The sequence below is a fragment of the Balaenoptera musculus genome, chromosome 8 (genome assembly GCF_009873245.2).
Source record: "Balaenoptera musculus isolate JJ_BM4_2016_0621 chromosome 8, mBalMus1.pri.v3, whole genome shotgun sequence".
NCBI lineage: Eukaryota > Metazoa > Chordata > Mammalia > Artiodactyla > Balaenopteridae > Balaenoptera > Balaenoptera musculus.
In genome coordinates this window covers 2,172,915-2,190,248 of record NC_045792.1, presented here as the reverse complement: position 1 = coordinate 2,190,248, position 17,334 = coordinate 2,172,915, and the positions used below count along the sequence as shown (strand labels likewise).

General features: G+C 45.3%; 1 protein-coding gene across 6 annotated transcripts in view; it reads left to right on the top strand.

The window, feature by feature from the left end:
- Nucleotides 1–17,334, top strand: part of NTM (neurotrimin) — a 929,539-nt gene that overhangs the window by 895,565 nt on the left and 16,640 nt on the right. For all 6 annotated transcript variants that reach the window (XM_036861681.1, XM_036861677.1, XM_036861682.1 and 3 more), the window contains 2 exons: nucleotides 11,037–11,171; nucleotides 13,073–13,193. In XM_036861681.1, coding sequence (XP_036717576.1) covers nucleotides 11,037–11,171; nucleotides 13,073–13,193 — 256 coding nt within the window. The remainder of the gene's footprint in view (nucleotides 1–11,036; nucleotides 11,172–13,072; nucleotides 13,194–17,334) is intronic.

The following is a 17,334-nucleotide window of genomic DNA, read 5'->3' as shown; positions in this document are numbered from 1 at the left end:
GACATAAGAAAGCTCTCTGAGACACTTGATTAGACACTTCTGGGACACGCTGCATCCTCACTCATTTGGAGGAAGCAGGGGCATTAGCTACAAGAGCTTTTAATGAAGGGTATTTGTGGAGATGGCCAAACCAAGCTCTTTTCTTATTCACTGCAGGTCTAGCTTGAGGAAGGCTTTTTAGTCCCCTTTAGGAAATGTGGAATAAAATTATCTATCCTTAGGAGATTAGAGAGGTCTCTTTCTGTGTCCAGCCCTTTATCGAAAAAAAAAGAAAAAAAAAAACTTAAAAGATAGATATCTGCTGTTTTCTTAAAAGTCACCAAAGAAGGTTTGAATAGTTCATTATGAGAGTCAGACCAGCCACCAAAATTATAATCCATTAGTTCATTCATTCAGTCTTTGACCATATGATCATGTGGTGCCTTCTGTGTGTTCAAGGCTGCTATAGATATTGGAGATAGAGATAAATAAGAGCCCCCTCTCTCTTATAACTTTGAGCGGGGTAAACATATGCAATTACATAACAATGCGGTGTGATTAGGGGAACACTTGAAGCAAAAAAATAAACTGGGTAGAGAGGAGGTAAGGAATTTTGATTGTCAGGAAAGGGTTCCCAGAGGAGTAATATCCTAGATGGTTTTGAAGGCAAAGAAGGAGAGGTTGCGAGGCACAGATAACGGCTCAGCATCGTAGGAACTTTTCTGGTGCATCTAGTGGGTGAGGGGGGAAAGGAGTTGGCAACAGAAGAATCTAGAGATGGAGACCAGAGTCATCTGAAGGACAAGGGGTTAAGCTGTGAGGCGATGGATTTTTATTCTTTGCAATCGTTTGGGCATCAACAATAAATATAATAACCTGGAGGCAGGAGGCTCAGTAGAGAGGGGATTGTAATAACCCAGAGTAGAGAACAGCAACTGAATTAACATAGTTAACAGTGATGAGGGAAAGAAGAAAATAGATTTGAAAACGGTAAAGGGGGTAAAAACCACTGGATGTGTTGATTGAAGGTGAGGAGTGAGTGAAAAAGGAGGAATCAAACGTGTGACTCTTCTTTATCTTAGGAGAATGGGGAGGTAGCCCCGCCACCAGCAGGGATTAGCGGACACAGGGGTGAGAGCAGTTTTCAGGGGCAACGTGATGATTCAGCCCGGGGTGTCTGGGAGACACATGTGAGGCATTCCCCTGAGTTCCGGGCACAGAGGTCAGCAGATCGTCCTGGGATGATGACATGAACATGGAAATCGGGAGCAGAGCTGGTCATTTCAGATGCAGGAACTGGATTCAGAGTGTAGATTGACCAAGGGGAGGAGATTGAGGTAGCAGAGGAGGGGTCCTTATAAGATTCCATTGTGTAAGGGTTGAGTGTCTCAGATTCCTCCTAGAGTCTGTCCCTTCTGACATTTGTGGGTCATCTCTCATGTGTCAACCAGTCTTCTGTGCCTTTGCTCAAATTCTCTCATCTAATTCTCAGACCCAACCTAGGGAGGGAGGAATAAGAACGTACCGACATTTCATTAACAAGGGAACTGGGAATCAGTAATTTACTCAAGGCTACGTAATTCCTAAGAGAAAGAGCCATAATCAGGGCTCAGAAGCACCATGTTTGTTCTGACAAATCATGATTGTCTTGTTTTCATACTCCGTGTTCCATCTGGACGTAGGTATGTGTGCCTACGTTTAGCTTTTGTGCGAAATGAAGAGAGATAGAAGGAAACCTTAGCAGTGGAACTAATGAAAGCGTAAATCTACTTTTCTGTGCACTCTCTCTTCACATCTCCGTGATGGGATTGAAGGTCCGCCTGTGTGTAGAGGACAACTTGGAACAGAGGTGGGAGACATTCCCAGACAGGTGGGCAGCACCGTGCACGTTTCTCAGCCGGTGTGATTCGGTAGCAAGTAGCTTTGGTGGGGGAGAGATTTTTGAGAACTATTTGCAAAGATTTTAATTATATTAAATGTGTTCAAAGGCTGTAATCGAATCTGGCTTATACAAAGGTTTTCACCACGCCTCCCTTTCTCACTGGACCCAGATGACCCTACATCATCAGGCTTCATGCTGCTCTAAGGGCATGTCTATGTGGTGTTGGGTCATCCTCTTACATACATGGGCTGCCTGTGTCTCCCTGCCCCCAGGCCAACCAGGAGTGCAGGCTGGCATTTCCACCCCCAGGATCCATGGCACCTTGCAGCTTCCTCTCAGGATCTGACCTGAATTTACTCATTAAAGTATCTTAACTGTAGATTTAACCCCACTCCAGGTTTTCTTCTCTCTTCCTTCTCCCAAGTGGTCATTTTGTCACTGAGTGTTTGCTTGGTACAGTCACCAATACGAGGAATTCTTCAGGAGAGCCTTCCTTCCGCTCTGCACCTGAGGATGCTGCAAAGGGAAGGCCTTGCTCCCTCTCCCTCCGTGTCCAGCAAGCCTCTGGTTGATCTCCAGTGGTCGGGGGTCTCCGGGGAATGGGCGGAACCCTGCCTGCTACACTCCTTTCATCCTAAGTCTTGGTGGGAGGAGAACTCCCCGCGTTTGGTGAACAAAGCACGGCTCAGATCTGCATACCTGTTCTTCAAGAGGATGATTTATAAGTTACTTCACTTTCCATCCTCCACAAAATATTTAATGAAACACACGCAAGGCTGTGCTTTACTCCTAGACTTATTCCTTTTTCCCATCATCAGTTATATTTTGAGGGCATTTTCTCTTTTTTCTTTGCGAGGCTGGGGGTTGATAGAGACTTGGTTCTGTGCAGACACTGGGAGATGAACCACAGGACCATAGCAGGGTCTATATGAATCTTTGTGTCCTGTGCTCCGTTCAGAACGCTTTTCAGAAAGAAATAGAATATCTCGTTAGGGAAAGCATACACACACAGGCACACATGCATGATGTCATTTCCTGAGGTCCAGAAACCCCTAGGGTTGGAGTTCTACAGTTCTCAGATAAGAACTCCCGCTCTTAATCCAGAAATTGTCTTCATGGCTAAAGTACAGATGGCCCTGCTTTCCCAAGGCAGCTCAGGACCAGGTGGCTAAGGTGACCCCCTGCAGGTGGATGTCTGACCACTTGCGTGCATGATGGAGCCAGGAACCTTAACCCAGTAGGGGCCTCTTAAGAAAAATAATTCCCTTAAATTAATCTGGACAAGGAATTTCAAAGCAACTTTACATCCCGCGGCACTCAGTCCTGGCTTATATCTCTAGGGTTTTAGAAAAAGAGAAAGCAAACAGCCAACGTACGAGGTAATACGACACTGCAGAGTTCTATATTTATCCCCTATCAATGTCTTTCAGATCAAATTGGCTGAGTTTACAAATCAAAAGCTGATTTCTTTATTTATTTTTTATTTTTTTTAGCAGCCATCAGCTGTACCACTGCAAATACTCAGGTTCCAGACACCAAGCTGCAAACTCCAAACATCCAGCTGTGCGCTTTTTGACTTTGAAATCATCACCCATAAGACAGGGTCTGCATGCAAAACTGAGCTGGGGGGGGTGGTCCTCATGAAAAGGCAGCCAGCAGAAGAGCACACACTCCTAGGGCCCAGCCAGCTGCTGGAGCCATATCTGCAAAGACAACTTGTTGTTAAGGAAAGGGATGTACCTCAGAGATGCACAGGACCTGGCGTGGTGGAGTGCAGAGGGCTCTTTTTCATATAATTGTGTTTCGGGCTGCAGCTCCTCCTTAATACAAAGCTAAAGATTGTTCCCAGGAAATGTCCCACTTAAAAAATTAAGGGAATTCAATTCTCTTTTTCTTTCTATATATCATAAAATATTACATTTCATGTATGCATATTCATACCTATTCAAAAATACACATATATTTTGTTGCAACTGACAAATGAGTTCTTAATATATGTCAGGATCTGTGCTGTTTTGCGGTTACCTTTATCCCTAGATAGATAGATAGATAGATAGATAGATAGGTAGATAGATAGATAGATATGTAGATAGATAGAGAGGCAGAGAGATAGAAGATAGATGGATAGATAGGGATAGATAGACTGATAGGTAGAGAGATAGTCATGAAATTTACAGTTGGCATCAGTTTATGTAATTTTTAATTGGACCTCTAATTACTGCTTTATGATAAAATCACATTAATAGCTTAGTTTGAAGGTTTGGGGTGGGGGGCTGAGGGAAATGATAAGTTGCCCAGGTCTCAGAAAAGTCCAGCTGCGGTAGAGACAGCTGCAAGCCTGGCAGGCAGGGGATGCATGGGGACACTGCCACACACACACTTGACGACTTCAGCTCTTCTCACCAGCAACCCGCGCTGATGTGTTCAAGGGAGGTTCCTCTCCGGTAATGGAAGCCAGCGACTTAGGACAATTCAGCCCATCCCACTCCCCAGCGTTGGCCCCTTCTGTTTGATGTGCAGTATTCTCATTGACCATTTGAACATGTACCTCAGTGCAAGAGCAGGAGAAAACAGGTCGGGCCCTCCAGAACTTTGAAAAGTTTCTCATTCTTGGAAAGATCGTCAGACTGTCCTTTCTGCCAGCCATGCTATCTGCATCCAAAGGAAAGGTCAAGGAGAAAAACAAATATATATATACACACACACACACACACACACATATATATATATACACATACATACACACACAAATATATATGTGTATATATATATATACACATATATGTGTGTATATATATATATATATACATATATATGTGTGTGTATATATATAATATGTTTATATCCTCTTATTCTTAGTTGTGAAATTGGAGATATTTTTCAAGCCCCCAGCTGGTCTCACATGGGCTATGCAGCTGCAATTGCTTTCTTAGAAGAAATGATCCCGAGAAACTGTATCCCTTGTAAATCAAATCGTATTTTAAGTGAACGGAGTAGACCTTCCTAGTTACAGGATCTGTGGTGAATCCTTTGTAAAGTTTATTATTATTAACTCCCTACTGGAAAAGCAGAGGTCTGATTATTCTTTCATTTTCACATTGAGATTTTCCTGTATCAAGGATCTTGAGTATTAAAATGGGCTCAAACAGAGCTGCAGGATCAGTCACAGTAATCATGAGAGCTGCCATTTACTAAGAGGTTACCACGTGCTAAGTACTCCACACGTACTGAATACTCACGATCACGCTCTAAGGCGGTGTCATTTTCCCATTTTAAAGAAGAGGAGCCTGAAGTTTGGAGAGTGAGCCGTCAGCTAGGATGACCTCAGGGTCCAGTGTGCGGACACGGGAGCTCAGCACGGTCCACAGCACAGCCGGGGGCCAGCAGGGCTAAGAGCCGAGATCAGCCCTTGAACCGCTTTGCCCCAGCTGAATATCAGACCCGCAGAAGCTATCCTGTGTAGATAATTCAGCAATAATTTCCACTCTACTTGGAAATGCTTTTTGACAACGGTCATCTCAGCCTGTCACAGCGGATGTTGCTGTGTGGGTTTTCTGTGGAGTCCACGAGCCCCCAGCCTGGTCCTGCCGCCCAAGGATTTCCCCCAGCGCCAGGTTAAGGTGGCTCTGAGGGCCCCTGTCCACGCCTGGAGACCCTGAGCCCCCTCCACGCCGCCCCTCACCGCTGCCTCTGCTGGCTGAGTGAGAGCGGGGGTCTGCTCTGAACAGTTGCTGGCTGCACGCCCAGGGCCCCAGACTGCTTTGAGTTCTTGGGGGTGGGGCGGGATGAGGGAGACCTTCCCCAGTCCATCAGCAGGGGCTGACCTTGCATCTCATGGCAGCCTCGCCCACCTTTAATATCTTCTTTAGTTCTGGCTTTAACCACTTCCTCCCTCAGACCTCAAACCAGTCCCTCCGGCTTGCAAGGGCTGCTTTTGAGGAATACTAACCACGCCTCTATCACGAGGTTCCTGTGGACCATACCTCCCAGCATCTGAGCCAAACCACGTCTTCCTCCATCAAAGCACAAAACTTGCCATGCTGGTCAGCACAAAATTGAGGCATCTTGGAGGGACACCGTCTGACCTGTCCTGTAAACGACTCTCCTTGAAGCCCAGTCTGGGTTGAAGGGGGACATCCTGATGCAAATCGAGAGGGAAAAGGGGAGCAGAGTCTAGAGGACTAGACTAGTCACAGTATTTGAACTAAATTTTTTAAATGATTCCTTCCAACTTTTGAATTCTGGGATTCTATGTTCTGTATGTTTTTTTTTTTTTTTAGTTTCTGAGGTCCAATGATTTTTATCTCAGCTGGTATATATTCCATAAAAATATTAAGCAAGGAGACAGCTGTGCCCTCTCCAATAGCTACAGCTGTTCTCTGTAGCTTTTCTTGGGTGTGATAAAAATGATAATCGTGGCTATTATTATTTTCAGTTATAAAGATTTCAAAGCCCAATCTATGAACTCAGAAACCTAGGGTTTTCTTTTCCAAAGGAGTATTACTTACACAGGGCAGTTTTTGTCCTTCGATGGGTTATAAACTGCTGAGCTAAGTCCTCGGAGAGTGTGAAGCTTCTTTGGGGGTTTGGGGACAGATGTGATCACATTTCCAACTTGCTTCATTTCGCTGCTTGGATTGTCAGATTCCACTTAATGAAATAGCTGTATTCCTGAGAAGTTGGCTGTAAAACAAATTCTGTTAGAGAAATCACACTTCCTCCTTGATCTCCATTTTTAAAGATGCATCCCCCTGAGGAAATAATTGGCCCCAAGACTAAATATAAAGTATGCTAAACACTTGATAAACCTTTTAAAATCACATATTTAAAGAAAGTCTTCTGTTAGAACACTAGCACTGATGATATTTTTTGAAGTCAGGAAATACAAATATTTTGCTAAGAACAATTACCAAAGGTGATGCTGTCTTGGGAACAGAGCCATGTGAGGGTTAGGTAAGCAACAGAGTCCCTAATTTTTTTTTTTTTAATTGAATTCGGTCTGTAGTTCTTAGTCTATTGGTCAATCAGGTTTTTTTGTTTGTTTGTTTTTTTATTTATTTTTGGCTGCATTGGGTCTTTGTTGCTGCACACGGGCTTTCTCTAGTTGCAGCGAGCGGGGCTACGCTTCGTTGCCGTGCAAGGGCTTCTCATTGCGGTGGCTTCTCTTGTTGCGGAGCACAGGCTCTAGGCGCGCGGGCTTCAGTAGTTGTGGCACGCGGGCTCAGTAGTTGTGTCTCATGGGCTCTAGAGCACAGGCTCAGTAGTTGTGGCTCACGGGCTTAGTTGCTCCGCGGCATGTGGGATCTTCCCGGACCAGGGCTCAAACCCAAGTCCCCTGCATTGGCAGGCGGATTCTTAACCACTGCACCACCAGGGAAGCCCTCAATCAGTTTATTAATAAGAAGTTGACAAGTTTCAAATTATGTAAACCATTTTCCTAGGTGCCTTAAGAGCCAGAGATGCCCAAAACATGGTCCCTGCTGTCAAAAAGTTTTGATTGCATGGGAAAATAAGACCAGTGCACACGGCATAAAAACACCATTAGAGAGTACTACTATAGCTGTAGGATCGGTGTGAGGGACATCAGGAGACCTGGTGTGCTGCCTCTAGCCCCATGCGTGATCATGGCCTCCTTTAAACTTCAATTTCCCACATGAAAAATACAGGATTGACCTAAATCCCTAATTCCCAAACTTGACTGTACATAAGAATTTCCAAGTAAAATTATTAACATTCCTCATCCCAGGACATTCAGATTTAGTAGCTATGAGTGGCATCTAAAATTCTATATTCAAACAACTATTCTAGGCAATTCTTCTGAAGTCAGCCTATGTCCTAGCTCTGTTGATCTGTTTTCTTTTTGTTTTTCTTCCAATAGTCTTTGTAAGTTCTCCATTCGAGTGACAAAGCACTGATCATTTCATAGCCAGAGTGCAAATGCTATTAAAGGAAAACTTTCCTTGAATCATTAATCATTAACTCTATAAATTCAGATTTCAGTTTAGTGGTTTTTTGGTTTTTTTTTTTTCTTGTTTGTCTGTTTAAGCAGTCCCTATAGGGACCTCATTTCTGGTGATTCAGAGTTTCATTTGTTTTATATATATATACTGGTTTTCTGTCTGGTTTTGCTATTTTTGCTCCTATTTGAGAAAAAAGTATATGAGGAGAAAGGTAACAATAATGATAATGAAAGCTAAAATGTATAAAGCATTTTACTATATACATACTACCTTTCCAGTTTATCAGAAAGTGTACATATAACAATGGGTGAGCGATGATTGTGCTTTTCCTATAATTCTACTTTTGGTCTGGAGAACACATGATAGTAAAATTAAGCTTCATTGGTTTTTGCAGGATGACTTAAGTGTAATCCTCTCCCTCTGGTAATATATATCTACGTCAGTGGAGAACATACACTTTCCCCAAATCTTAAGCCATCTAACTTCCTTCCCTACATAAAATTGCCTGATATTAATATATTAAACTTCACATACAGCAGCACACATGTCCCCACAAAAAACTTTCTAAGTTTTTTACCATGATTGTCCTAATATTTACATCATTGCATTTCAGTCTGTGACAGTAATCCGCCCCCCATCAACTTCTCCATTTGGATATTCCTATAACAAATTCATTCAAGCTTGGTTCCTGTAAGTCTTACTGTGGTCACACAAGAACGTGTTTGGATGATAGAATTAAACTAGATGCATGGTCTGTAGTTGGAAAGAAGAACAAGAGACCAGAGAACCCTGTGTCATTTTGCTTCTTTGCTTTGATGGTGTCGTACGCAGCCTCCCAGGAGATCTGAGGTCCTCCCAGTCACTGGTTTGACACTGGAGCTCAATCCAGAAACAGCTGTCCAGAGCTAATTTATTTTCTAATGCTATGGCACTGTTAATTTATAAATTACACTGGTAATTCGAGCTATTATTAATTTCAGATGGTGTAGGGCAAGCCTAATTAAAATATGACACCAATTGCCACACATATGTACCAAGGACCACCATTTAAAATTAATGGGAATATTAAGTGTGACACTGGTCTCCTCGATGCTTTGCACGGTAATTACAGCATCTAGCGGGGAATATCTGACAAATGTAGGCTCAGGTTGGGCGCAAACAAACAACAACAGCCTAAAAGGAATCACAGCTCTTCATTTAAACCTCTTCTCGTTTCCTCCCCCCTTCCGCAAATCAAGGTTGGTGCTTTTTCCCCTACAGATGCTTAGGAAACAGTGACAATTAAGGCTCCTGTGACATGGAGAAGGTTCTCACTGGTTGGGACCATGAGGGTCTATGGGTTGATGCTGATGGTCTTCTCCGTATCCTGGACTTTTGCACACTGTTTTCTACTTGTCAGCACATCCCTTGTTCTTCCTGTGAATTAATTAACTCTTGCTCGCTTGCTCTAATAGACAGAGGCTGTTCTTTTGCTCCCCTGAAGGTCGTAGAGGCAGGAGTGTCCCTGCACATATATGTGGGCTCCATAGGGTATGAAGACACCTGGGAAATGCTCAGGTTGGACTCAGCTCTGCACAGTGACACAGAGTTACCATGACCCAGGGGCCCTGGCCTCGCTGGGCAGGCAGTGGTCCTTCTGTAGAAGAAAGCTGTTGTCTTCTGTGTCATTGTCATTGCTCCTGTTATTATCTTGACAAAATATGGGGAGCTTAACAATGTCACAGAACACATACAACCATAATTTACCTAGCACACACATAAATCTTTGTATTACAGTAGTTTCTTCTTCTTGTCATTTTTGTGCTTTGCATCAGCTGATATGGGTGGTGTTATGGAGGGGTTTTATCACCTGGGGGACACTGTGCCTCTTCCCTCCCCACTCACGTGGGGCCCCCTGGGGTTAACATAGCCTGGCGCCCCCTGAGTCTGGGCGTCCAGGCAGATCACAGGGTGACTAGGGCAACAAGTGTGCAGCAAATTAGTGTTCCAAAGTGCTTTCATGTAACTAGTTTTCATTTGTTCCTCCACACATCCCTGTGAGGTGTTAGGATTAAATATACCTTATTCCAGGGAACATGTCTTCTGGTTTCTGGGGACAGTCTCAACTTCTGCTTGTTGTTGCAGAATAGCTATTAAAAACGGCACCCATTTTCCCCGTAAGACGATGCCAGGTCACAGGGTAAGGTGTACCATCATGCTGACTATCTTCATTTAACAGAGAGGCAGGCTGATCCCGGGATGCACCCGAGTATTTTGTCATCCCCTGTCTCTCCACCAGGAGGTGAACGCTCAGGGTGACTCTGGGAGGGGACAGTGACAATCCTCTTGCAGGCATTAATGTCCTGGTCTGTCCATATCAAAGGCTCAAGGCCAGACCTCAGGGAGGAAGTTGGGTAGGTAGACGGTTGTTACTATTATTCATAAATCTTCAGTGGGGAGACTGAGTGTCTGGACGGGGATGTGACAGTGTGATTCGCAGCCCTGTCCTCTTGCTCTTTCCTCTCTGCCGTGTTTGTAGTTAGAGGGTGGAGTCCCTGCTGTTGATTTGTGGCCAGGATCTTGTACCCAAGAGCTCCAGCAGATTGAAGTTTAGAAAATGGATTTCGGCTGATTTAACTGAGTGTCTAAATCTGAAAACAGAAATTTAATTTCATTAGTGTGTCCACTGCCTTTTGCGGCTGTGTGTGTGTGTAACTGCTAGTGTGGTATGATCACGATCATGGATTCGTGATCTAGGATGATGTCATCAGCTTTGCATTTCAAGGTTCAACCTAAACGATACCTGGAGACCAGAAAGTGAATACTCACCGAAGGTGCCTAACTCAGATCCCCAGAGCCTGAGTGCTTGGTGAGATTCAGGCAGGGTAAATTTCAACATTATTCATCACTTACTGAGGACCAGCAATTCTCCAGACTCTGTGCTTAGTGCAGGTAGGAACACAGACATTTTAGCTGGCCCGTCAGGGAACCAAGGAAGAGCTGGTGACGGAAGAGATAAAAGAGTGGGAGGAGGGATTGACATGTATACACTGATGTGTATAAAATTGATGACTGATTAAAAAAAAAGAGTGGAAGGAGGGAGACTTGGCATGGAGCCCAAGAATCTGGACTTGGAAGGGGCACGATTCTCTGCGGACGTAACTGTTGCATACTTTGTTTTCTAAGTTTGTACCTTTTGTGTTTTTTCTCCTGTTCCACCACACCTTCTCCTGCAGCTGTGGGCTTTGTGAGCGAAGACGAGTACTTGGAGATCCAGGGCATCACGAGGGAGCAGTCGGGGGACTATGAGTGCAGCGCCTCCAATGATGTGGCTGCCCCAGTGGTGCGGAGAGTCAAGGTCACCGTGAACTGTAAGTGGTCGCAGGAGCCCCCACTCTGCACGTGCCTGCGGCTGCTGCTGTCGCGGCCACAGCAGAGAGCTGGCCTCAGCACCACGCCCTGACTCGGGATAGGAAACAGAGCAGCCTTGCGGTCCGCGTCCTGCCTTTAGGAGTGACAAGTCCAAACTCTTTAAAAAAACGATAATAAATTGGATCTGAAAGTGATTTCATATCATCCCGAACTTGCCTTAACATTCCTGAAAGATCGTGAAGTAGCATTCAATGCATAAGGTATACAAGCTTGTCTTTGAATCCCAATTTTTCCCATACTTTACTCATAATGTCACCAAGCTTCTCACTCTCTAGACAGTCATCTCCTTCATAGGGAGCAAGAAAATAAATTAAAAGCATGTGTATGGAGGAAATATTATAATTTCTGTTCATGGTATACTGATTTTATCTCATCCTTTTCCAATTATGTATGTTGATGGACATGGTATACATTCATAATTGGACTATAAATAGATAAACATACACATATCCACATATTAGAGGGTATAGCTCATACCTGATTTTTGTTATGTGAGATACTGAACCCAAAAAGTATGGAGGCCACTGCTCTGGACCCCTCCTCCTCCTTTACCATCCAAATTCTGACGTTGATGCTATGCAACTTCGCCCCCCTCCCTCACACTTTCCCCTCTCAGTTCCTCGTTATGTACCCTGACTCAGTTCTCTGTGACATTCTGAAAGTTTTCCCTGCTGTGCCCAATTTCAGAAAGTCTTAGGACAGACTAGAACCTAAGAACTAAGCCAGCAAACAACAAGCCTTTCTCCTTCAAAACTTAGGTGAGGGTGGAGGTAGAGGAAGAATATCGTGTTTTGGTGATTACTCATTCTTTAATATTTTGGTTTCTGTTGCAATTCAAACCTAATTAACACAAAGCGCTTTAAGCAGCAAGGAAACAGGTGTAACAATGATACCATTTTTGTACCCTACCACGATTTATTTTTAAAGTGACATAAGATGACTTAAGGTTAATAAAGATTAACCTAGAGAGTAAGGAAATGTAAGCAAAGGGAAAACCTGTATAGGAAAATAAATGAAATCTAGGGGGAAATCAGCACATAAAATTTATATGCCAAGGTGGTCAGATGTGGGTCCAGGATTTGGCTTCCAGCTCCTGAAGCAAAGAGGGGAAACATCATTTGGTTTGAGGTTTATGTCCATAAGATAAAAGCAAATTAGTTGCTTGGGAGAAACACTGCTTTTTCTGGTACTCAAAAAATAACTTCACGTTAAGGTCTCCACAAATAGAGCACAATGACATCACATGCAATATCTCTGCAATAAACAGAAGGGCGAGTTGGTTGTGGCTGTTTCTCACAATGCATTTCAGTGCAACTGTCGGCATTGTCAAGGGCAGTTTGACAAAGCCTTGGAATGAATGCAGGCCAAGTACTTAGCTCTGGTCGGTCCGGCTGGATTCAGGGGTCCAGCGTAGAACACCTCCAAGAGTGACAGATCTGTGTATCCTTCAGGCAATTCTCCATGAGTATTATTTCTTGCAACTGAGCTTTTGATGGAAATTGAATAGTTCAAGGTTATATACTCTGGCAAGAACCTGGTGTGCGGACAGTCTATAGGGCTGATTAAAGGTGCTGACAGTCAACCCATGGGGTAGAGGGTCGATGGGGTGGCTACATCCTATGAAAGTTGAAAAGTTTAAACAGGAAGTATGCCTGAATACCTGGTCATTCCACCTCTGTCCAGAGGGAAGCAGAAGCAGTACACGTGAGCTTTTCCTTAGAACAATATGGGATGGTTTCATTCCCCGGCACATGGTGGAGACCAGAGGTAGAGCAGGGCATGAAAAACATAGTCAGTGACTGAGGCATTTGAGACGCTATGGGATGTCTTCTCTCTGCAGATCCTCCATATATTTCAGAAGCTAAGGGGACAGGTGTCCCCGTGGGACAGACGGGGACGCTGCAGTGTGAAGCCTCCGCGGTTCCCTCGGCAGAATTCCAGTGGTACAAGGATGACAAAAGGTAAGGCTCCCTCCCCCTCCCCGCAAGAAGAAGAAAGCTCTTCCAGGTTCCTGCCTGATTCCACAGGGATGCAAATGGATTCCTGCAAGTCCTCTCCTGAACTCCTCCTACCTATGAGGGAGAAACAATACACAAACAAGCCTTTTCTTGATATTAATGAACTTCAGCTATGTTTGTGATGTTGCCATGCAGAACTGGCACTCGCCCACCAACAAGCCTGAGAAAAACTATTTTTTAAGGGAAGCAAAATCTCAAAGGAAAGGCCACTAGGAGCCTGTGAGTTTTTTATAGGCCCAGAAAATAAAGTGTTCTGCCTGCAGCTATTTTTAACACCTTCTCAGGCTTGCAATAAGGCGTCAGGAAGGAATGCTCCCGGGCACTAAGTTAGCTGCGTCTGAGGACTCCGGTCCAGTTCCAGCCACTCTCAGGGGTGGTGCATGAAAGCGTCCGTGACCCGAGTGAGCCTCCCTTTGTGCCCGGCTTGTATTTCACTGCAGGAGAAAAGAGAGGGGCCTCTCCCATCCCCTCCTATTGTTGCAGCCGCCATCAGGATGTTCGTCATGATCACTAAAGATTGTCACCATGAGGAGTTAGCAAATGGCACGTTAGCACAGGGTTCAGTGGCTCCGGGGACCAGGCAACACGTGATTACTGTTATCAAAGAGCTATTTTCAGGTGGATGAACGGCAAATACATGTGCAAGAGCTGTCCATGGTCAGAACACATTCGTAAAAATGGGGAGGGGGGCGATACAAAAAAGTCCTGAGGTGTATGTGGGGTAGAGGAGGAGGACAGAGTGACGGAGGCTGAGAAGCTGAGGGAAAAAAGCAACAAAAAGGGGAACTTTGGGAAGGAGAGCAGGTGAGCAATTCCAGGCCAGGACTCATGCCGGGAGAGACCCAACTGCTGCCTACGCGTCTCAGAACATCTCCAGTGCCTTGGGATTCTTTCCTGAAGAGACCAGGAAGTGTTCATAGCAGCGCTACTTACAATAGCCAAGACATGGAAGCAACCTAAGTGTCCATCAACAGATGAATGGATAAAGAAGATGTGGTACATATATACAATGGAATACTACTCAGCCATAAAAAAAGGATGAAATAGTGCCATTTGCAGCTACATGGATAGACCTAGAGATGATCATACTAAGTGAAGTAAGTCAGACAGAGACAAATATCATATGATACCTCTTATATGTGGAGTCTAAAAAAATGACACAAATGAACTTATCTACAAAACAGAAATAGACCCACAGACATAGAAAACAACCTTACGGTTACCAAAGGGGAAAGGGGTGAGGGATAAATTAGGAGTCTGGGATTAACAGATACACACTACTATATATAAAATAGATAACCAACAAGGACCTACTGTATAGCACAGGGAACTATACTCAATATTTTGTAATAACCTATAAAGGAAAAGAATCTGAAGAAGAATATATGTATATAAATGTATAACTGAATCACTTTGCCGTACACCTGAAACTAATGTAACATTGTAAATCAACTATACTTCAATAAAAAATAAGTTTAAAAACAGAGGCCAGACACCAAGAGCTCCTCCAGTCTCTGCATCAACCCCTGAACTTTGTTTAGAACCAAGTTGCTTAGTCAGAGGACCCATTGCACATCATCATAGCCCTTCCCAGTGAGAAGCAGAACTTTTTCATTTTTAGGGACCAATTCTGGCAGCAACTTAGGTGCATTGTATGTGTCTAGCCCATTTTGTAGATGGAAGTACTGAGACAGAATGAGGAAAAGCAAACTCAGGGAGAGATAAGAAGAAATAGCTGGCTTTCCTCCTTTTTTCCAAGAAATCAGAATCAAGCAGAAGGGAATAGTGTTTTCCCAATAAATAAACATGGGTATCTTTCTTTGAAATCCTGCTTCCTCTTTCCTCCTTTTTATCCTTTCCTTTACTAAGAACAAAAGTGAGACGTGAAGGTCCAGTATCAGAAAACAAAACAAAACAAAAAACAAAAATCTATTGAGCTCCAGGGTAAATTCCTGAACTTTCCGTGGCCTGGGCCTTCATGAAAATGAATCAGCTGCCTCCTGTTTTTCTAATTCTCTATGGGACGAAAATGTGAGCAAAATGTAGAAGAAACAAAATCTTAAAATACGTGGAGGAAAGAAGATTAGCCTTTAGGCAAAAATGGCCAATGGTGGGTGTAGGAAGAGAGAGCTTGCTGCTGCGTCACGGAGAGGGGGGCTGCAGGCTTCACCCAGGAGGAGAGAGCCCGGTAGCATCACCGTGGTGGGCAGCGGCTTTCAGAGCCCCAGGCTCAGGCGCCTCTGAGTCCTCCTCTGTCTGAGTCCTCACGGCAGCTCCTTTTCTCTCCTTTAGTAGATTCCGCTCGGTTTCCCATTTGCTGCTCTTGTATTTATTCCCCTGTGTAAATGGGAGGGGAATGGGACACCATGGAATGCAGTTGTCTGTCCTCCTGTCACCCAGCTCTAGAAGAGCATCTCTGCCTCTGAAGTCTTGTCACTGCCTGACCTTCCTGGGCCTTCGCAGGTCACCTCGTCCGGGTGACCTTCGCAGGTCACCTCCTCCAGGCAGGTCTCCCAGGGCAGATTGCACCTGCTTGGGGGAAGACCAGCTCTGACCTAGCTCACATTCCTGGTGAGCTGAGGGGATTTCTGAGGCAAATCAAAGGAGTCTATGTGATGGGGACAGGCAGTTTTCTCAGAATTCAGGGTAGAAATCTGTCTTGACTGTGTACTAGCCACTCGACACCTGCCACCACCGTGGGTGCCATCGATCAAAGGGAGAGGGAAGGGAAGCCTGTCCTTAATAAGGGCCACTCATCCACAGGACTCCAGGCTTTGAAAAGCATTAAGAAGCTGAAGCCTGGTAGTGATGCCGAATCTGGCCTCTGTACCCCAACACTGAAGTACATCTCAGAGACAGAGTTTGGGGTGAAGTAGAAAAGAATAGCTTTATTGCTTTGCCAGGTAAAGGGGGCCACAGCGGGCTAATGCCCTCAAAACTGTGTGTCCCGCCCTGGAGTGGGTAGTGAGGAGTTTTATAGTGATGGTTCAAAGAGGGCGTGGTCAGCTCGTGGTCACTCTTCTGACTGGTTGGTGGGGAGGTAAGCGGGACTCGGCATCATCAACCTTTTGGTTCCAACTGCTCTGGGCCCTACATGCCTGTGGGCAGCACACAAGGGGTTTCAGTATCTGCAAAGCAGCTGACGTGCATCCCCTGCGGGGCACCAGGACCCTGCCTCACGGCTGCACTGTGGTTTCTCCACTGCTCCTCCCCTGTCTCTGCAGCCCCTCCCTTCCCTGATTAGCATCTGTTTGAACTGCTCATTGGAACTCAGGGAAGGTCATGGAGGCTGAATGAAGTCTATTTCCTACAAACAAGAAACAGGGGACACAGAGAGGCTTTTGTGCCCAGGAGCACCACCGGGTCCTGCTTGGTTTCCGCAGTGGTGTGGGAGGTGTGTGACCACGCAGAGGGTCATCCCAGAAGCTGCAAGGCGCTGCTGAGTACCGCAGGCCGCCCTACTCTGCTTTTAGCTAAAGACATTTCCGAGCTGTCAAGCCGAACCTGCTCTGGGTAAGTGTCTCTCCCCACCGCAGAGCTGAAATCTACTTCACAGCTTGCTTCTGACGTGAAGGCTTCCTCCCCAGCCCAGGCATGGGCTCAGAATGGCAAATGGGATCAATATGCTCGGGGAGGTCAGAGGAGCCTCCTGGCAGGGGGGCTTCAGAGCCTTCTCTGAACAGCATCCCCTGGAGGACCAGCGTCTACAGAACAAGCTGGAAAGAGAATGGTGGTGTCTGGCCGCACAGCCGGACACCTCATTTCACTGTGGACTGTGCCCACATTTGAATGAAGTCCCTGGACTCAGGCCGGCTTGCTGCCCCTCGCTTATCAGAGACGAAGGCTCGCAGATGGAAAGCTACGGAATGGAAAGCAAGGCAGGTTCCTTCAGCCCCACTCTGACTCCCCCGGAGACAGACGTTGGGTTAGGACTGAGGCCAGGATCCTGCTCTTCTCATCACGGAGGTCGTGAGTCTCGGCGAAGGAGAGAACCATCCTGGCCTCCTGCAGAGACAGCACCTTCAGATGATGACCAAACAGCGGACATCTCTGCCGAAAACGTCCTGTGGCCCAGGGACAGGCA